Source organism: Ursus arctos, unplaced genomic scaffold, assembly GCF_023065955.2.
Source record: "Ursus arctos isolate Adak ecotype North America unplaced genomic scaffold, UrsArc2.0 scaffold_14, whole genome shotgun sequence".
Lineage (NCBI taxonomy): Eukaryota > Metazoa > Chordata > Mammalia > Carnivora > Ursidae > Ursus > Ursus arctos.
Genome location: NW_026622808.1, coordinates 64,625,681 through 64,644,498, shown reverse-complemented (window position 1 = coordinate 64,644,498; position 18,818 = coordinate 64,625,681). Strand labels below are relative to the sequence as shown.

Here is an 18,818-nt window from a genome sequence, read left to right as displayed (position 1 = left end):
ACAAACCGATTTCCAAAGTAGCTGTCATTTTACCTTCCTATCAGCAATGTTTGAGGGTTCCAGTGGCTCCACATCTGTGCCAACACTTGATATTATCAGATGTGGAGTTGTCTTCACATATCTTCATTGTCCATTCATAAATCTTTTGCAAAGTCCTTGTTGAGTGCGCCCACTTTTTATTGAGTTGTCTCCTTTTTACTGAGTTGTGGGAATTCTTGATATATTTGGAATACAAATCCATTATCAGAGAAGTATTATTAATATTTTCTCCTAGTCTGTGGCTTGCCTTGTCACTTTCTTAATGATACCTTGTGAAGGGCAGAAGTTTTAAATTTTCCACTTGTTGCTAGCATACAAAAAATACAATAGGTTTTTTGTTTATTGTCTTTTTATCCTGTGACATCACTATGTTCACTTAATTTTTGTATGGTTTTCTTAGGGTTTTCTAAGTGGTCAATCATGTTCACGCATAAATACAGTTTTTATTCTTCCTTTCCAATCTTAATGATTTTTATTTATTTTTCTTGCTTTATTGCACTCCCTAGGAACTCTAGTACCATATGGAATAAAAGCAGAAACAGTATACATCCTTGCTCTGTTTCTGATTTGAGGGGCAGCATTCATATTTAGTGGCCAGGAGATGAACATTTGTGCTCAATACTCTTAATTAAACTTCAGACCTTTCTCATTATCTACCAGTTTTTCTCCTTATGTCCTTTTTTTTCTGTTCTAATATCCAATTCAAGATTCCACACTGCGCTTCGTAGATGTATTTGTTTACTCTCCTCCAATCTGCAACAGTTCCTCAGTCTTGTCTTTCATGACCTTGATATTTTTGATGAGTACTGGTCATTCTTTTGCAGAATGTTCCTCAGTGTGGGTTTGTCTGATGTTTTCTCATTATTAAACAGAAATTATACATTTTTGGGGAGCAAGAACATCATAGAAGTGATGTTGTATCCTTCTCAGTGCATTATGTTGGGAGGGGTACCTGATGTCCATAAACCTTAGTACTGGTGATGCTCACATCGATCACTTGGTTAAGTTGGTGAATGCTAGTTTTCTCTACTGCAAAATGTTTCTCTTTATAATTGATAAATATCTTTGGGAGGATACTTTGAGATTATGAAAATATCCAGTTCAAGTCAAACTTATACCCACTGATTTTAGCATCCATTGGTAGATCTTCCTTACAACAATTATTCCTGTGGTGTTTGCCTCACGGGTTTCTATTTTCTTTATTCCTTCTACATTTATTAATTAGAATTATTCTGTAAGAAAGAGCCGTCCCTTCACACTCATTTATTTATTCAATTTTTATTTATTTCAGTATGGACTCCTGGGTATTCAGTTCATTCTATGGATCACAATCCAATATTATCATTATTTATTTTGCTATTCAAGTTGTTCTAGGTTTTGCTACTAAGAGCTTCTTCAGGTTGGTTCCTATGTCCTTTTGACATGCCTTCGTCCTTTTTCTGAGCACTTCTTTATTTTCTGGCACCACTAAATGTTCCAGCTTCATCATGTCTTGCCCCAGCACTAGCATCAACTGCTTCTCCAAGAAGCCCTGGTTCCTTTCATGGAAAGTGGTGTTCAGAAACCAAGATCTGGCTTCTGGGTATGTTCATTGCTACTGGAGTATCACTTCTTGCAGGCCCTCTCAGCACACAAAGTTAGGAGACATAAGTATGTATATCTACACATACATACACATATATATTTCTATATCTATTTGTATATATATTAAACCCATGAGTCTATCCTGATTCTCCAATTCTAATACAGTTCATTGTAGCCTCTCCATTTTCCTTATTTATAACTTCTTTCTCAGGGAAAAATCTGTCTCTAATGATCTACATTGACTTGTTTGTTCAATCCTCACAAACACATACAACAGTTACAGAATTACAAACCCATACCCCTGTCCAAACAAGAGGATAGTACAGTAATTTTTGTTTTTAGCCTTATAGTGTACAGTCAAAATACTATTTCCTGAAATTCACTTAGGTTAGGTCTTATCTTTCCCATTCTCTTCAGTATGGTTACATTATTCATGCATAATACAGTTAGGTTCATTTCTTACTGTTTGTATTCCCTTTTAATTCCATCCACAAAAAGGAACTGTTTATTTTGGGTGCTATGTGAAACATTACTGTTACCATGTGTCTCTAAGAGTCAGAGCTAATGAAAACATACTAAGAGAAGTACTGTTTCCTTCTCATCCTTACTTAATTCCACCCTTCTTTATATCCCTTGTCCGCTCATCCCCTGTAGGTGGGATGAGGAGACATGCTTTCTTATATCTCCTTCTTTCTTACACAATGGGTAGGATACTATAGATATTTGCTTTTTTAAACTTACATACACACACACATACACATTTACCATTTAAAAAATACCCTTCGATATCCATTTACTTGGTTATTTTTATATTGTGAATGAAAAATCAAATATTTTCAAAGACTTTTTTTTATATCTATGAAGATAATTTTGTAATTTCTTTCATTTGGGCTCTTAATATGGTGTACGATATTTGTGGATTTCTTAGCATTAAACCAACCCTGCATTATTCCAGGAGTAAATCCAACTTGGACATGGTATATTACCTTCTTAATGTGATTTTGGATTCTAATGTTTTCAATTTGGGTTTGCTAATATTTTATTTACTATTTTTGCATCAATATGCATGAGTGATGTTTTGTTTCTTTGCCCTATTTGGTGTAGGTACCAGTGTTACACATACTTCATATAAGGAGTTGAGAAGTTTTCCTTCCCTTTCAATGCTCTGCAATAATTTATAGAGCACTGGGACTATCAGATCCTTGAAGATTTGATAGAATTATCTGAAAAACCATTTGGACCTAGTGTTGTTTTTGTTTTTTATGTTATTTTGCTGGTGGGGTAGTTCCTCAATAACTTCGTCTACTGGGTTAAGCTTTCTAAATCAAATGCAGTTGATTGTGGCAGTCTATTTTCCTATGAAACTATTCATTTCATCTAAGTTTTCAAATTTATGTGTAGAGAAGACTATAAAGCAGTCTCTTGTGATTTTGAAAAATGTCTCCTGCTTCAATGGTTATTTCTTCTTTATTATTTCTTATTTCACTATTTGTATATTATCTTTTTCTTCTTGGCAATATGGTAACTTGTATGCTATCATTTTTAAAGACCCAGAATTTTAATTTGTTAATTAGATCTGTTTTTCTATAATTATTTCATTCATTCCTGCTCTTTATTAGTTCCTTCCTCGTGCTTTATTTTGGTTCACTTTGTTGTTGTTTTCTGAACAGAGGATGTAATTAATTTTCATTCTTTCACTTTTACTGATAAATGTGTTTCGTATAGTTTTCTCATATTATTAGTTTATTTCTATCTATGTCTCCTTGTACCTCTTGCAGTGTTGCTTCATAAAGGTTATCACTGTTATATGGTGTATTTATTTTTATGTGTTATATCTTTATTGCAAATTGTACCTTTTACCATTAAAAAAATGTCCTTTGTAATGCTTTGCTCTTTGGGGCTTGAATTGACTGATATCAGGGTTGCTATCATTGTCTATACCTTTAGTCTTTACAAATCACTTTGTTCTAGATATATCTCTCATATACGCAGCATATATATATATATAGGTCATATTTTGTGAGGCAAATTGAAAATCTTTTTAATAGATGAGTTAAGCCCATTCGCATTTATCAATATGACTGATATTTTGACAAAATATTTTATGGTTATGTGTATTTCAAAATATATGTTATGTTTCTCTATGAGTTGTGTATTCTTTGTTCTTTTATTTGTAAATGTTTTTTGGTATTTAGGAAGGTTTATGTTTTTGTTCTAGTGACTACCTTTATATTTACATCTTTTAAAAATGTCCTTACACCCTTATTTTCTTATTTAAACCTTTACTGCCTGGCTTTCCAGGTCTTCCCACCCCCATCACCACCTCATATCATTTGACACCACTTAAGGCCCACACAACGAGCCTTTTCTATTTTCCTCTTGCCTTCTCTCTCCATCTTTTAGTTCAAATGATTTCTACTTTGTTAACAGTACACATCATATTTCTACATTAGTCCTCTATCCTCTTTCCCACCTTTGCTTTGGTCTTAGATGTTTACTTAAATATTTTTAAGTGCTTACCATCAGTCCTTTTTCTGAAGTTTTCCCAGTCATTACTGGTATGGATGAAGCTCACACTAGTAGATTACTCCAAAACACTGATGAATGTAGAAGTCTCAAAGTTCTGTTTAAAATGGTTTTTCTATAGCCTTGACATTTTCTATAGCCTTGATTCACACTTCTTTGTGTGAATTTTTAAAAAAATGCTGCTTCATATTTTTCTTTCTTTGTGTGTTGGTTTTGAAAAGTGTGATACCCGTCTAATTCTTTTGCCCTTGTAACTTATTTAATATTTTCCAGCTGGAAGCCTTGAGGATTTTATCTTTATTTTTGAAAGCTAGTATCTTACCAGAATGTCTTGGAGTTGACCAATTTGGGTGAATTTTCATTAGTACCTAAGAAGTCCTTTCAATGTATAGATTGAGCTCTTTTTCTGTTTCTGAAAAGTCTTCTTGGATTATAGTTTTAAATATCACTCTGTTCATTGTTCTCTTTTTCTTCTTCAGGGACTCTATGATATGAATATTTTCTTCTTTGCTGGTCTTCTGTTTCTACATTTTTACTTCTTTATGTCATTTTCATTTACTTCCTTGTTTTCTTTCCTTTTTAAAATGCCCCTTTATTGAGACTATTCTCTTTGGACACTTTGTAATTTATTCTTCATTTCTAAGATAGCTTCGTCTTTCTTTTTTCTCATTTTTTCTTCCCGAGTTCAATCAACTTTCTCTTCATTTACTGCTGTTCTCCCCTTCCCCCATTTGTTAGTTTTAAAATTCCAGGTTCAAGGTGTTTTTCCCCCTACATCCTCGGATGCTTGTTTGGGTATATTTAATTCTGTCTGGAGTGCTGACTTAAAATTTTCCTCTATTTCATGATTGATTTCATGGTCATTGATATGTGGGGAATTTCTATTCCTGTTTTCCGCAGTTCTGTATGGACTTCACTTCTCTCATGTTCATATTCATGTTCTTGGGCATTTTATAAAATCCCCAACTTAATGGTGCCCTCTTCTGTCAGTGTGGCGAAGTCCAGGTAGTTTTAGCAGTGTTTTGTGTTGATGGTGGAGGGAGGATGATCTCCCCTTCCTACACCCTAATTTTACAGTTCTCTTTTGTTTTGCAGGACTTTATCTCTTTTTGGTTTTCTCTTCACCATCTAATTGTCAAAGGGTACTTCTCCCATTCTTTTTGCCTTTTCTCCCCCAGAAGTTCTGTGTTTCAAATGGTGTCTCCTCTAAATCGTGTCTGTTCCTATAAATGGTCCCTGCTCCTTTAAATCACACACTGAATCCCTTCTCTGTTGTCCCTGCTAAGGGATCTGTCTGGATCTTTTCCAGCATTTTCAGACTTAAAGTGGATTTAATCTTTCTGGTGATTGCTCCAAATCACTTTTAGGTCCCTTTACCAGCTTCTCTGTCTTCTATCTCCCCCACAGTTTTTCTCAGTTTGCCTTGCCAGCTGTGAGAGTATAGGTGGTAGCAGGAGGGATTGTGCACTGGGATTGATAATTTTTCTTTTTGTTAGAGTTATCTGTACCTTCAATATTTTCTGTCTCTAAGTTATGCAGGGACATAGTTTTGTATAAAATACAGTTTCCCTTCTTGTTCTTTTCTTGTTTGGGGAGAAAACTGGGATATAAGTGGCTATACAGCTGTCACAGTACTCAGATATTCAGAGGTCTTGTTTCCTCTAATTTTTAAAAGACTATGTAAGACAGATATTATTTTTTTCTTAACTGTTTGGTGGAATTCACCAGTGAAACCATCAGGGCCTCAAGTTTTCTTGGTAGAAACATTTTTGATAATGAATTCAATGTCTTTTAAAAGTATAGAGCTATTCAGTATTTCTATTTCTTCTTGAGTCATTTTGAGTAAATTATATTTTTAAAGGGATTGTCCATTACATTATATTTGTCCGTGTACATTACCAAATATTTTAGCTTGAAGTTTTCATAATATTTCCTATTCTCATTTTTAATGTCTGTAGAATACCTCCTCTTTCATTCCTGATATTAGTAATTTGTGTTTCCTCTCCTTTTTTTCCTTGACTAGTTTTGTTAGGGGATTATAAATTTTGTTATCTCTTTTAATATCAAATTTTGGCTTTAGAATTGTATTGTGTGTATGCCTTATAAATTTGTTTCTACTTACTTTGGGTTTAACTTATACTTCTTTTTTACACCTTCTTCAGATAGAAACTTAATTTTTTTTACTTTAAATCCTTCTTTCTAATTAGGCATTCAAAGTTATAAATTTCTCTGTAAGTACTTTAAATGCATCCCACACATTTTGATATGTTGTATTTTCACTACGCAGTTTGAAATACTTTCTTTGACCCATGGGATATTCAGAAACGTGTTGCTTAATTTATACATACTTGAGGACTTTCTAGATAAATTTCTATTATGGATAGTTTAATTCATTGGTAGTCAGAGAATATACATTGTAATTTCAATCTTTTGAAATTTATTGAGATTTAATTTATGGCCCAATTTACATCCCATCTATGTGAATGTTTCATGTTCATTTGAAAAGAATTGTACTTTGCAGTTGTTTGGTGCAGTGTTTTATAAATGTCAATTAAGCCAAGTCGGTTGATAGTGTTCAGATCTCTACATCTTTATCAATATTTTGTATAGTTGTTTTAACATTAGTGAGCAAGGAATGTTAAAATCTCCAACTATGGTTGTGGGTTTGTCTATTTTTCCTTTTAGTTTGTCGGCTTTTGCTTCATGTATTTTAAATGTCTGTCATTAGGTAGAAACACATTACAGATTAGATATCTTACAAATGAATTGCCCCTTTTATTAACATTATGAAGTGCCTCCCCTGTTATCTCTAGTAATATTCTGCCTTGAAGTCTACTCTGTTGAATATTAATATACCAAAACCTACTTTTCTTATGCTTGTTGTTTACAGAGTATAGCTTTCCTCTTTGTTTTACACTTTCTCTGTATCTTTAAAGTGTGTCTCTTTTTAGAAAGCTTATAGTTGAGTCTTGCTTTTTTACTCAGTATGATAATCTCTGCCTTTTACTTGGAGTATTTGGCCCATTTGCATTTAATGTAATTATTGATATGGGTGGGTGGAAGTTTACCATTTCATATTTGTTTTCTTTTTGTCCCTTCCAAATTTTTTGTTTACTCTGTTCATGTTTTTCTTGCCTTCTTCTGGGCTAATCGATGTCTTACAAATATTCAACTATATTTCATCTCAGCTTTGTAGCACTACCTCTTATTATTATTTTCTAAGCAGCTGGGCCAACAATATACATCCATAACTCATCAAAGTCTACCTAGAGTTAATAATGCATCGCTTAATCCTGCCACCACATATCTGACACTTTCCACTTCCGATGATCATTCTGACATTTTCTGCCTCAAAACAGAATTTAGGACTTAACCACATCAGTAATTACAAAATGAAAATAGACAAATACTACGATTAAAAGATGTAGATAATCAAGACTGGATAAGACAGCAAGACCCAATTATAAGCTGTCTAAAACCTTAACCTCTAGGAGAGAGTACCTGACAGAAAGTATCACAGAAACAGACCAAGGGACATGTAGGTAAGTGCCACAAATTTCAGGCCTGGGATCATAGCATGACAAAAATCTGAGCCCTGTGAGAAGTGCATGTTGCCTTCCTGGCTCAGTTTCCAGGTATGCTGGGACATCCCACTGAAAATTCTGCCATTTAATTGGGTATTGTCCAAAAATCATTAATCAGAAAGCAAACCCAGGTCCTTCTGAGCAAGGTGAGGTGGCTACACATTCACTTGCAACTTGCAATTTCTCCAAATGGCAGAGAAGCTCCTAAGGAGAATCTTAGCCTGACCCACATGCCCAACAGGGGCACAAAGCAGATTTACCTGCTGGGTACCAGAAGCAACACAGGAAGGTGAACCAGAAAAGGCTAGAGCCAGGCTGTACCACCTATGAGCTGTGTGACCTTGGGTGAACCACTTCAGGCTCTGAGTTTCAGGGTCCTCATCTGCAATGGGCACAGGAAAGCCTAGTGCTACTGTTCATGTGAACAGTGCCCTCTGCAGGTGTGCAGTGCATATTCTGCACAGTCACAAGTGGAAGCCCTGAGAAAGCCTACCTTGCAGAGGTGCTGAGCATTTTGTGAGGTAGAGTGTTAAAAACAACCACCCCCAGATCCTGACAATTGAGACAGAGTAAATCAATTACGGTCCATCCATCCAGTGGACTACCACGTAGCCATTAAAACTCATGATGGTGATCTCTGTTTACTGAGGCAGAAAGCTCCTCATGCTTTATTGTAAATGGAAAAATGCAGCCTACAGAATACCAAGGATAATTTGATCTGGTTTCCATCACCACAAATATGGATGTACATGCACGGAAAATCCTGACAGGAGAACCCCAGAGTGTTGTCAGATTCAGAGTGCAGAATTTTTCCTCTGTTAAGATTTCCACTTTTGGGGTGCCTGGGTGGCACAGCGGTTAAGCGTCTGCCTTCGGCTCAGGGCATGATCCCAGCGTTATGGGATCGAGTCCCACATCAGGCTCCTCTGCTATGAGCCTGCTTCTTCCTCTCCCACTCCCCCTGCTTGTGTTCCCTCTCTCGCTGGCTGTCTCTATCTCTGTCGAATAAATAAATAAAATCCTTAGGAAAAAACAACAACAACAAAAAAAAGATTTCCACTTTTTTTTTTACCATGAATATGCTTTCAATTTGAAATTAGAAAAAAAATATCAAAATTTACTTTTATTGGCTCTTTTCCTTTCCATCTATGACTCCTCTCTGAATTTCATCTATAAAATTGAAATAATGATAGAAAGAGAAAAAATAGTGCTGCGGATATCTTATCCTACTTAATACCTAAGGCAGGAATTAGGACATTCATTTTAGGAACGGATTGGATGGGATTCTTGGAGAGGGCAATGCTTCAGTAGAGAAGGTAATTTTCTCTCTCTGTGGTTTCATGCCAGGAAGGAGCATGAATGTTTGGTGAAGTGTCAGGTGCCCACAGTGGGCAGTAAGATGGCATGGTCAGAGCATGGACTCTGGAGCCAGATGGCCTGTGTTAAATCCCAGCTGTGTCCCTTCCAGCCTGTGTAACCTTACATAAGTCATTTCACCTCTCTGAGCTTCTGCTTCCTTACCTGTAAAACAGGGGTAGCAAAAGTGCCATGTTGGAGGGCTGAGCTGAGGATCACATGAGACAGTTCCTGCCCAGAGTCAGCACTTGCTGAGTGAGACCTTTGGTCATATTAATATTCTCTAGTCTAGCTCTGAACTCCTGAGTTCAGCAGGGACTGTCTCTCTCTCTGACATACATTATCCAGAGGAAGAGGGACCCTGAGTGGTCACAGAGCAGAGCTTTGCAATCATGTTCCTGCTCTGATGTCCATACAGCCCACTCTGCCAGCTTGGTGGGTTAGAGGGATGCTTCCCTATCAATGCATGCCACACAAAACAGGACACTGTGGACCAGCATTTTCAATAGAGGCAGTGTAGCTCCCAGGGGTGCCTGGGGGTAGTCGCAATAAATGGGGGCATGACTAGCATTGAGTAGATGGAGGCTAGAATGGCTAAGCTCCCTGTGCTACTCTCAACAAACGGTTCTACTAAACATTCTTGTAGGTGAAAAACTTTAGACTTAACTGAGGTTAGAATCTCTTTGTCATAAAAACACAAACTATTTTCACACTTTTAAAAAAATACACACTGACTTCTTCTAGAATTCAAACACCACATAAATCAAGGCAAGAGTAATTCACCATTTTGCATAGTCACCTCAGCAACAATAATTTGCCTGTAGTGTGGTTGAAATAAACACTCATCAATCTATACTTAAGACGGTCACATTCATCATGATTCTGCATCTTAGAAGAGGGAAAGGGCGAGCAGAGGGAACAGTATGTACAAAGGCCCTGGGGTGGGAGGGAGCAAATGATGTTGCAAAAGCAGATCCCCGCAGCGGGGCAGCATGAGGGTGGGGGAATGATATGGGTGGAGAAGCTACAAAAGCTGGGCAACACAGGGCCTTGCGGCCATGCTAAGAATCCAGCACTATGAGAAGCTAAGAAGAGCTTTTCATCAGAGAAGGACATGTTCAGACTTGCATTTTGAAAGAAGCCAATCTGTACATGGAACAGAAGGGGCAGTAGTGGAGGCTTGGAGGTGAGTGAAAGGTTCCTGCGGTCACATAGGTGAGCAGTGATGGTGGCCTGGGCTGCTGGGGAGATAGTGTTGCTGGGGCTAAGTACGTGAAGTGGAGCGATGCCCAGGAGGCAGAAGCTATTCAACTTGGGGCCATGTCTTGGATATGGGAGTGAGGAGGTGTCACAGTTTCTCTCCCACGATCCTGGTTTGAGGATGGATGGTAGGGCCACCTTCTAAGACTTGAACCCAGGAGAAGAATGGGCTGAGGAGGCAGATCGTATTTGTACCACGACCATCAATCACCCAAGGCCTCCCTCACCTTTGGCAGACTTACCTGACTCTGCCACCTCGGCAATGGGCACGCCCTGCTCGTATGCCATGAAGCCCAGGACTGAGAAGATGGCAAAACCAGCCACGAAGCTGGTGCCACTGTTGAGACAACAAAGCATGATGCAGTCCCTGTGGGGAAGCAGCGAGAAGGGCTGAGGTCAGAGTGGGCAGAACAGGTGCACTGCTCAAACATTCTGTTGGAGCACCACAGCCATCCTGTGGGGCGGGCAGGGCAGGGTGGGCACAGACAGCCCCATTTGCCTGATGAAGCCATTGTGGTTCAGAGAGGTTAGGGGGCTGGCCCATGGTCACACAGCTTCTCTTGCATTTCTAGAAGATAAGGTGGGTCATGGACCAGAAGCAAGGAAGAGGGCTGGGAAGGAAGACAGGCTGGCAAGTGAGAAAATGCACAACTAGTGAGAAGATGCTTGGAGACAAACCAATGCTCCTCCAAATCCCTGGCAGGAGAGGAAACCAGGGAAAGGGAGAGAGGAGTGATTTCCTGGGAGCTCAAAGCAAGGAGGAAAGGAGAGGCCTCTGAGAACTGGCTGCTTCTCCTCAGGGGAGCATCCACGGACTTTACACTAGAAGCTCCCATCAGCTACAGAAGGAGACACCCGTCATGCCATGCTGTTTACTGGAGCAGCGTCTCACAGCCCTCCCTGCTCAGTCCCTGCCAGGGAGCAGCCCCTTTCAGGCCTGGCGCCGCATGGAGGGGTTATCGGAGCGGGGGTTGTCTCTTGCCCTTGGGAAGGGCTTAGCAGCAAAGAAGCGCCAACATAAAGCTGCAACCCAGGAGAAATCAGAGTGCAAACGATGGGGCTTTGCCAAGATGAAGGCAGAACCCTCAAGTCCCGGCCACCCCTCCCTCAGGCCTGGCATCCTCACACGGCCGCAGTGGGCAAACGGCCTCAGAGTCTTCTCAGCTGCCGGACTGCATGCACCTGCCAGTTAGGCTTATGGCACACATGATGCTCCACTTTATAGGGAGATGCTCCCACGTGGCCTGTCCAGCCTCTTGTCCGAGGTATAACTATGGGGCGTCCCTGTGGTGGTGGCCGGCCTGTGCTGCTTACAGCAGTAGGAACCTCCTCATGTGTGTTCGACCCAAACCCGCCTTCTCTGGTGAGTTTTAGTTCAGCCCTTCCTACCAGCCTGGAGCTCCTTCAGCTTTGGGAGATCTGAAGAGAGTGGCCCTATATCCCCTTGGAGTTTTTTTGTTCCTTCACTTAACCATCCCAGTTCCTTTACCAGGTCCTCATCCTGCTTGTGATCTGTAATACACTCCAGTTTGTCCGGCCCCTCTTCAAATGCCACGTCCAGAACTGAGCGCTAGACTCAAGAATACAGAAGGACTCTCACCTCCTCTTCTCCTGACGGCATACTTTTTGTAATGTAACCAAAGGTTACACTAATGTTGGTAATTGTGACACCCAGTTGCCTTGCAATGACTCTGAGAATCAAGGGCCTATTGGAGAAGACATTACCCTGGGGGTCAGGAAACATGGGCTTCACTTCCCCTGCAATTCTTTTCTCTGGACCTGAACTCACCATAAGACAAAATGCTTGATAACAGGGTTTCTTGGGCCTTATGACAGATTATTAATTTTCCAGCAAGTAGTCACTTCTCCTTACCTTCTTCCTTGGGGATGAGTACATTTTCCTCCCCCATAGGCTTTGGGTTTAGCTGCATGAGTTTCTTTGGCCACAGGATATTAGCAGATGTGACACAGATGAGGCTTGAGACACGCTTATGTGACTGAACTTGTCCTTTATGCCTTCTATGATTTGCTAGGAAAGGAACTTCCCCAGGGGAGCTGCTGTCCTTGCAGTCTGCACTCCACAATGTACATACATGAAGCAGACTTGAGCTTGCCCGCACCCTGGAGCCAAACCCCACCAATTCACAGCCTGCTAGAGAGCTTCCCCAGCTGGCCAGGAGCCTTGTGAGCAATAAAAACAAATGCTTGTCATGTCAAACCACTGAGTTCTTGGGGCTGTGTCTTATACAGCACTACTGTTACAGTGAGTGACTTATTACAGTTCTCTTTAAAGAACTCTTCTGGCACTATGGATAAGGGCCGGGCTGGCAGACCTGAAGACCTTATCTGCAAGCCTGATTTCTCTCCTCTCAAAGGGAAATGCAACTCAGCCCAGGTAAGGGGAGATTTATCCCCAAGGTTGGGGGAAAGCTGTTCCTCATGCCAATTTCCTGACCCTGCCTCATCAAACAGTGGGAAACAAGGTGGTCCTGGTGAGGAAAGTGCTTTCTCTATATCTTCTACATTCTGGAATTCTCCTGTATAATCTGAATCTGCCATGTGCCTAGTCCTGTGCTAGGGTTTCTTGAACACCGTGTCACTGAATCTCGAGGCTCAGGGAGGAGAGTCACATACTCAAGGTCTCAAGGGTTTCTATTGGTGAGGTTGGAATGTGCATCTATTTATCTCAGACACTAAAACCCATGCATTTTCCAGGAGCTGCACAAAAACAGTGCCCCCTAAGAACTAAGACTTTCAGATCCTGACTTGTGGACAATTATCTGTGGGCAGCCATGTGGTTGTTGAAAAACAAATATCCCTTATTACAAAGTCCCTATGTGTCCCCAGAGGCCTCCTGAGTGATTTCCTCACACCACAGAAGGACAGAAAAGCACTGAGCAGACCTGAGGTCCCTTCCAGTCCTGTGTCCCACACCCCGGCCCTCAAAGCACCCACAATTTCAAGCAGAAGGGGCTTAGCAGCCTGTGTTCTGAAGTGAGGATTTGTCCCCGCCTGGTTTGTTGTATTCCTCATCCCTCTAATTCTTTCCTGCAGGGCACCTTCTAGGTGAAAAGCTTATGTAACAAGTGCTTTCAAGTTGGCAGGAGCTGAGCTGGGCTTTGAAGACCTCCAGAAGCTATTACACTGTCAGAAGAGAGGGTACTAATTTACTCCCTCTGAGTTGAGAAGACCTGCTTGCAGAACAATTTGGAAATGGAAATAAAATGGGTCTTTGGATTTTCCAATATCACCTAGGGGATTTGCTTTCTTCTGCCGCTGGGAGGGGAATAACCTGCCCACTGCATGGGATAGCAGAAGGGGTCTCTGGCGGCCAGCATATTTTACACACGTTTGGTGGGGAAGACAGTCGGCTCTGCCCCAGGATGTGGCCTTACGAGAGGGCAGTCTTGGCCAAATTCTAGTCAGCTGCAGTTGTTGGGAAAGAAATGGTCATCCCTGTTAGTGAGGAACGGGGGTGCAGGAACCAGAAAGACCTGGACTCAAAACCATGTTCCCCCACTGGTCCTGTGAACATGAGCAAGCCACCTACTCTTGGGCCTCAGTTTCCTCATCTGTGTAACAGATGGCTCCTTCCTTGCTTCCTGACACATCAGTCAGCACTGTACTAGGCTTGAGGGATGGTGGGGAACAAGAAGACCCAGGCTGTGTCCTCACGGAACTGACAGCTGAGCCATGACCAAGTGATTTCTTCAGTGCCCTGCACGGAGGGCTCATGCTGACTGCTGGCTGCTGATGGGGTGACAGCCGTATGCAGATAGCATCCTTCTTTAACATCCCAAGGGGGTCACGCTCAATGCAGACCAGAGGCCTGCTGTTCTGTTCTCCCTGTCCCAGTGCCTTTCTCTTCCTGTTCACGGTGACTATTTTGTACTGCGGCTGACAGAGTGCTTTGTCTCTCATCCCCCAGAACTGCCTCCCCCGAATGCCTGGAAGGTAGAAAGGATCTTATGGACAACCTGGCATGGTCAACCACCTCTCCAGCATCCTTCTGGCCAGCCTTACCTAACACCTTTCTGCCCAAGGGCCCCAGGAACAACAGAACTTGCTGTCTAAAGGTACACTGGATTCCACAATGACTTTTCCTTATAGCATGCCAGACCTGCCCACTGTCACTTCCTCGGTGCCTCAGTTTCCATAACTTACGAACTCTGCAGACTGAGGCTGTGCCATTCCTGTGTGTATCTCCTACGGTACTGATTCTGGTGTCTCACACTCAGCAGACACACAACACACATGGTTTTAGCAAATGCGTTAATAAAGTGATCACGAAGCTAGCTTTCAGAGAGATGTGCCAGAGTCCTGGCATGGAAACCGGGAGACCTCAGCCAGAGTCCAGGCTCTACTGCGTGTAGCTGGGGATAATGTGGGAGGAACTTTATCATTGCTAAAAGTTCTTTCAAATGCATGATCTCACTTGAGCCACACAACAACCAAGTTGTGTGGTTATTAGGTACAAGTCCCCTGGAGAGCTACCTACTATGACCAGGCACCGGATTCAGGGGTGAAGAGACCTCAGCAAACAGACCACTGGCCTAGAGCTAGAATCCAGGGTGCCAATTTCACTTCTACCACGCACTGCTATGCTAGGTGACCTTGGGTAGGTTCCTGGCCCTCAGTGGGTCTCAGCCTCACAGGAGAAATCAGTCTACAGGCATGAGAGGCCAGGCAGCCAAGGTGAGACAGCCTGGGGCTCACCTCCCAACCTGGGCACTTCCCTTCCCAGTGCTGGGTGTGGCCCAGCAGGAGGCCAGAGAGGAAGGCTGAGGGGCAAGATGGGGGACTGGCCACTCCAGATGGGACAGGAGAGGACCCTACCATCAAGTGAGAAGGGGCAGGAAGCAGGTTTCTGAACAGAAGGAAGAAGGACAAAGCCCTTACTGTCAGAAGACCCGGGTTCAAGCCCTGGTTTTGCCCACTAACTAGCTATGTGACCGTAGGCAAGTCACATATCTGCCCTGGGATAAATTTTTGCCTTATAGGGTGGGATAGAGGCCTGATTAAGATTCCTGGAGGGATTTGCTTTCAGCTTGCAACGCACTCTGATCACATTCGTTATTTTCCCAGCTCTTCGGGTGGCCCGCTCTTTGACCCTGGGGCAGGGAGAGGCTAAGAAACAAGCCATCTGTCTTGTCCTGGCTCTACATGGCAGGAAGACAAACGTGAACCAGTCTGGCAGCACGGAGAGGTTTGGTGGAGAGCTGGCAGGGCTGTGAAATGCTCACCTGTAGCAGTTGTTGTTATAATTGTTATAACTTCCCAGAGCAGTCAGACAACCCAGGCAGATGGCATAGGAGAAAAAGATCTGCGTCCCAGCATCTACCCAGACCTGCAGGAGGGCACAAAGAAGTCAGCATAAAGAGAAGTCAGGTGAGGGGCGGCCCCATTCTCTGAAATTCCCCACCCACATCTTAACCTCCAAAAAGTCTAAAAGCAATAATCAAACTTCCTAACCTTCTCAGGAACATGTTTTAGGAGTTCTATTATTGGGGACTGCTTCATTAGATATAAGTGTCCTTAATTCCAGAATTTTCCAGAGGTTATGGATAACAGTTCACTGAACAGCAAGAATTTGGATGTTTAGGTCCCTGCTCCAGCTATGTGACCTTGGAAAAGCTACTTAACCTCTCCGAGGCTTAGTCTCCTCATCTGCAAACTGGGGAATGAACTTCCCTCTCAGGACTGTTAAGAGGATTCATGTAATATGGAATGGAAGCTCCCGGGACCCAGCTCCTAAGCTAAGTCATATTTAAGCCAGAATGAGTGACTGCTTATCTTTGTGATTAAGAATACCATGAGTAAACTGTCATAGGATTCAGCCCATGGGAAAATATTTGCATAGCTGATCTGAGCATCAGAGGTGGCAGGCAAGGGATAGGAGAAGGCGGAGGCCCATCTGTATCTCTCACCTTTCAAAACAGATGCATTTTAGGCTTCCTATGTGGTACATAATGGAAACTACTTTCTTAGTCTCCAGATTCCTCTCTGACAAAAACTGCTGTTGACAGCATGACAAACATACCAGGAGTTATGATGGCTTCTTTAGCACTTTTCCCTGGGCTCTCTCGGAGCTCAGCTCCAAGAAAAATCCAGAGCTAAAAGCCGGATGCAGCCGATAACATGGATGCTTGAGAATCAGGTGCCATCTAGAGAACAAGGCTTTGCACGGAATACAAATACTAGCTGACATTTATTGAGCACTTGTTACGTGCCAGGCACCGGTGCTGAGCCCTTTGTGCATTACGGCACTTGAATATTCACAGCAACCCTATGTGCTAAGTGCTATTATTAGGCCCCTTTTACAGCTCAGGAAACAGGAACAGAGAAGTTGAAAAAACATTCAAGACCACACAGCAGGGAGTGGCAAAGGCAAGTCCGTGGAGACTGGCCTCTAGAGATACATGCTTAACCAATCCCAGAATTTCAGAAGTCCTCTAAGGTAATCTCCCACCCAACACAAGACTCTCTTCTGACTACTCCCAACAGAATCATTCCTGTTTGATTTCTGCTAGTGACAAGAAACTCACTATATCCTGATGTGGCCCTTTCTTCTTTAGAGAGCTCTGACCATTAGAACATTTCTGAAAATGAGAGGAAATCCCCCTTCCTGAAGGTGTTCCTACTTCTGGGGCCATCCAGACCACCTCTTCCTCTTCCGTGCGGTAGCACTTCAGAGATTTGGAGAACGCACCAGTGCCCCTTGGATCCTAGGACTGTTCCTTCTCCAGGCAAAATAACTCTATTTCCTCTCGCAGGGATTTGATTACAACAGTACAGGTCACTCCACCCTGGCTTTGCTTGAGTTTGTTAAATCATTCAATAAATACTTTTTAAAATTGAAGATCATAATGCTGCTTCTCAACCTAAGAAATGAATACATTTTTCCCCTCACTGGAGTGCTTGGAACTGAATGAGGAACCTAAGGAGAGCTCTAGTGTGAAGAGTGTGTGTGTGTGTGTGTGTGTGTGTGTGTGTGTAGAGCAGGGATGCCAGCAGATCAGGGGGATTGAGACATGGGGAGGAGGAAATGGAAAGATGGAATATAAAAAAAGCTTTTTCAAGAAGTTTTGCCACAAAGGGGAGTTGGGAGATAGGTAGTGGAAGGGTAATTTAGGGAGAAATTTTGTTTAAATGGTAGAAACTCAAGGATGCTTAAATGTTGATAGGAAGGGTCCAGTGCAGATAAAAGCGTTAAAGATGCAGGAGAGAAATGGATGCATTTTCAAGTCCTCCCACTCTGACTTGGTTTCCCCATTTGCTACCTCAGTGGATTCTCTTCACCCCAATACAGGGTAGTGACCTATACCAGGTATTCAAATCCCCAAGGGGAAGAAAACAGGTATTTTGCCTGGAGAAGGGAAGAATTTCAGTGTCCAAGGGTGCTCTCTCTAAACCTCTAATCTAAGACCAGTAGTAAATCATATGGAGAGTAAAACGCAGCACAGCTTCTGCCCCAGGAAACAGAAGACCAGATCTCAGGAGCCACCCACCAGGTCGCTTGGCCCTCAACGGAGCACTGCTCCTCAAGTCCCTCACTCTTGCTGGAAATGCCTCTGCAAATTAAATATCCCTCCTCCCAGACCCCTCACTGTCTTCCGCCTGAGTGTGCAGGCCGGAGTGAGAAAAGCCATCAGACTTGTGGGAAATCTGGCTTCTCCATGTGGCTAGGCCCCATGGCAACTGGTTCCTCTCCACCCAAACCATGGTAAATAAGCGCTCTGTGACTTTGAAAACACCAGAGAGCTTTGTAGCCACACATCCCAAAGTTGGGACCCCTGACGAATGATTTTCATTTGTGGGACTTTTCCTTGCAGTCTGCTCATTGAGCACATCGACGCTGAAACAGACATCTGCTGTTTTTGCCCACCCAGCATCCCTCTCCCCTTTTCAGGTAGCAGTGCCCTAATTTTCCTTTGGGAAAGCACCTCTTCTCCACGGGGAGGTAGCTTCAGGGGCGGTCACATGACCCAGGCCTGGCCAACCAAAGCATTTCTCTTGGTCACAGTGATTGGTTCAGGGATGAGCATATGATGCAAGCCAAGCCAATGAGACAACCTGGGACTTCTACTGGAGCTACTGAAAACGGGACACATTTTTTCTCCTGGAGATGCTGAGCTTGGGATCATCACTGACCATGAGGAAAGAGCCTGAGAACAAAACCAATGCAGAGGAAAGCAGAGTCTAGAACAAAGAAAGACTGATGTTCGTGTAATGATTTGAGTACCTGGGTCAAGCCATACCTGAAATGAAACCTGCCCTAAAACACTTCAATTTCAGAGGACTATAAATTCCTCTTTAAAAAAAAAAAGAGTTTATTTATTTGACAGAGAGAAAGAGAGAGTGTGTCCAAGTAGGGGGAGCAGCAGGCAGAGAAGAGGGAGAAACAGGCTCTCCACTGAGCAGGGAGCCTGATGCAAGGCTTGATCCCAGGACCCTGGGATCATGACCTGA

At 42.4% G+C, this 18,818-nt stretch overlaps 1 protein-coding gene across 1 annotated transcript in view; it reads right to left on the bottom strand.

Annotated features, from left to right (window-relative positions):
* Positions 1 to 18,818, bottom strand: part of SLC6A11 (solute carrier family 6 member 11) — a 126,260-nt gene that overhangs the window by 16,584 nt on the left and 90,858 nt on the right. Inside the window, exons 7-8 of the mRNA XM_026501363.4 lie at positions 15,593 to 15,696; positions 10,592 to 10,716 (exon numbers count right to left, since the gene is read on the bottom strand). Coding sequence (XP_026357148.1) covers positions 10,592 to 10,716; positions 15,593 to 15,696 — 229 coding nt within the window. The remainder of the gene's footprint in view (positions 1 to 10,591; positions 10,717 to 15,592; positions 15,697 to 18,818) is intronic.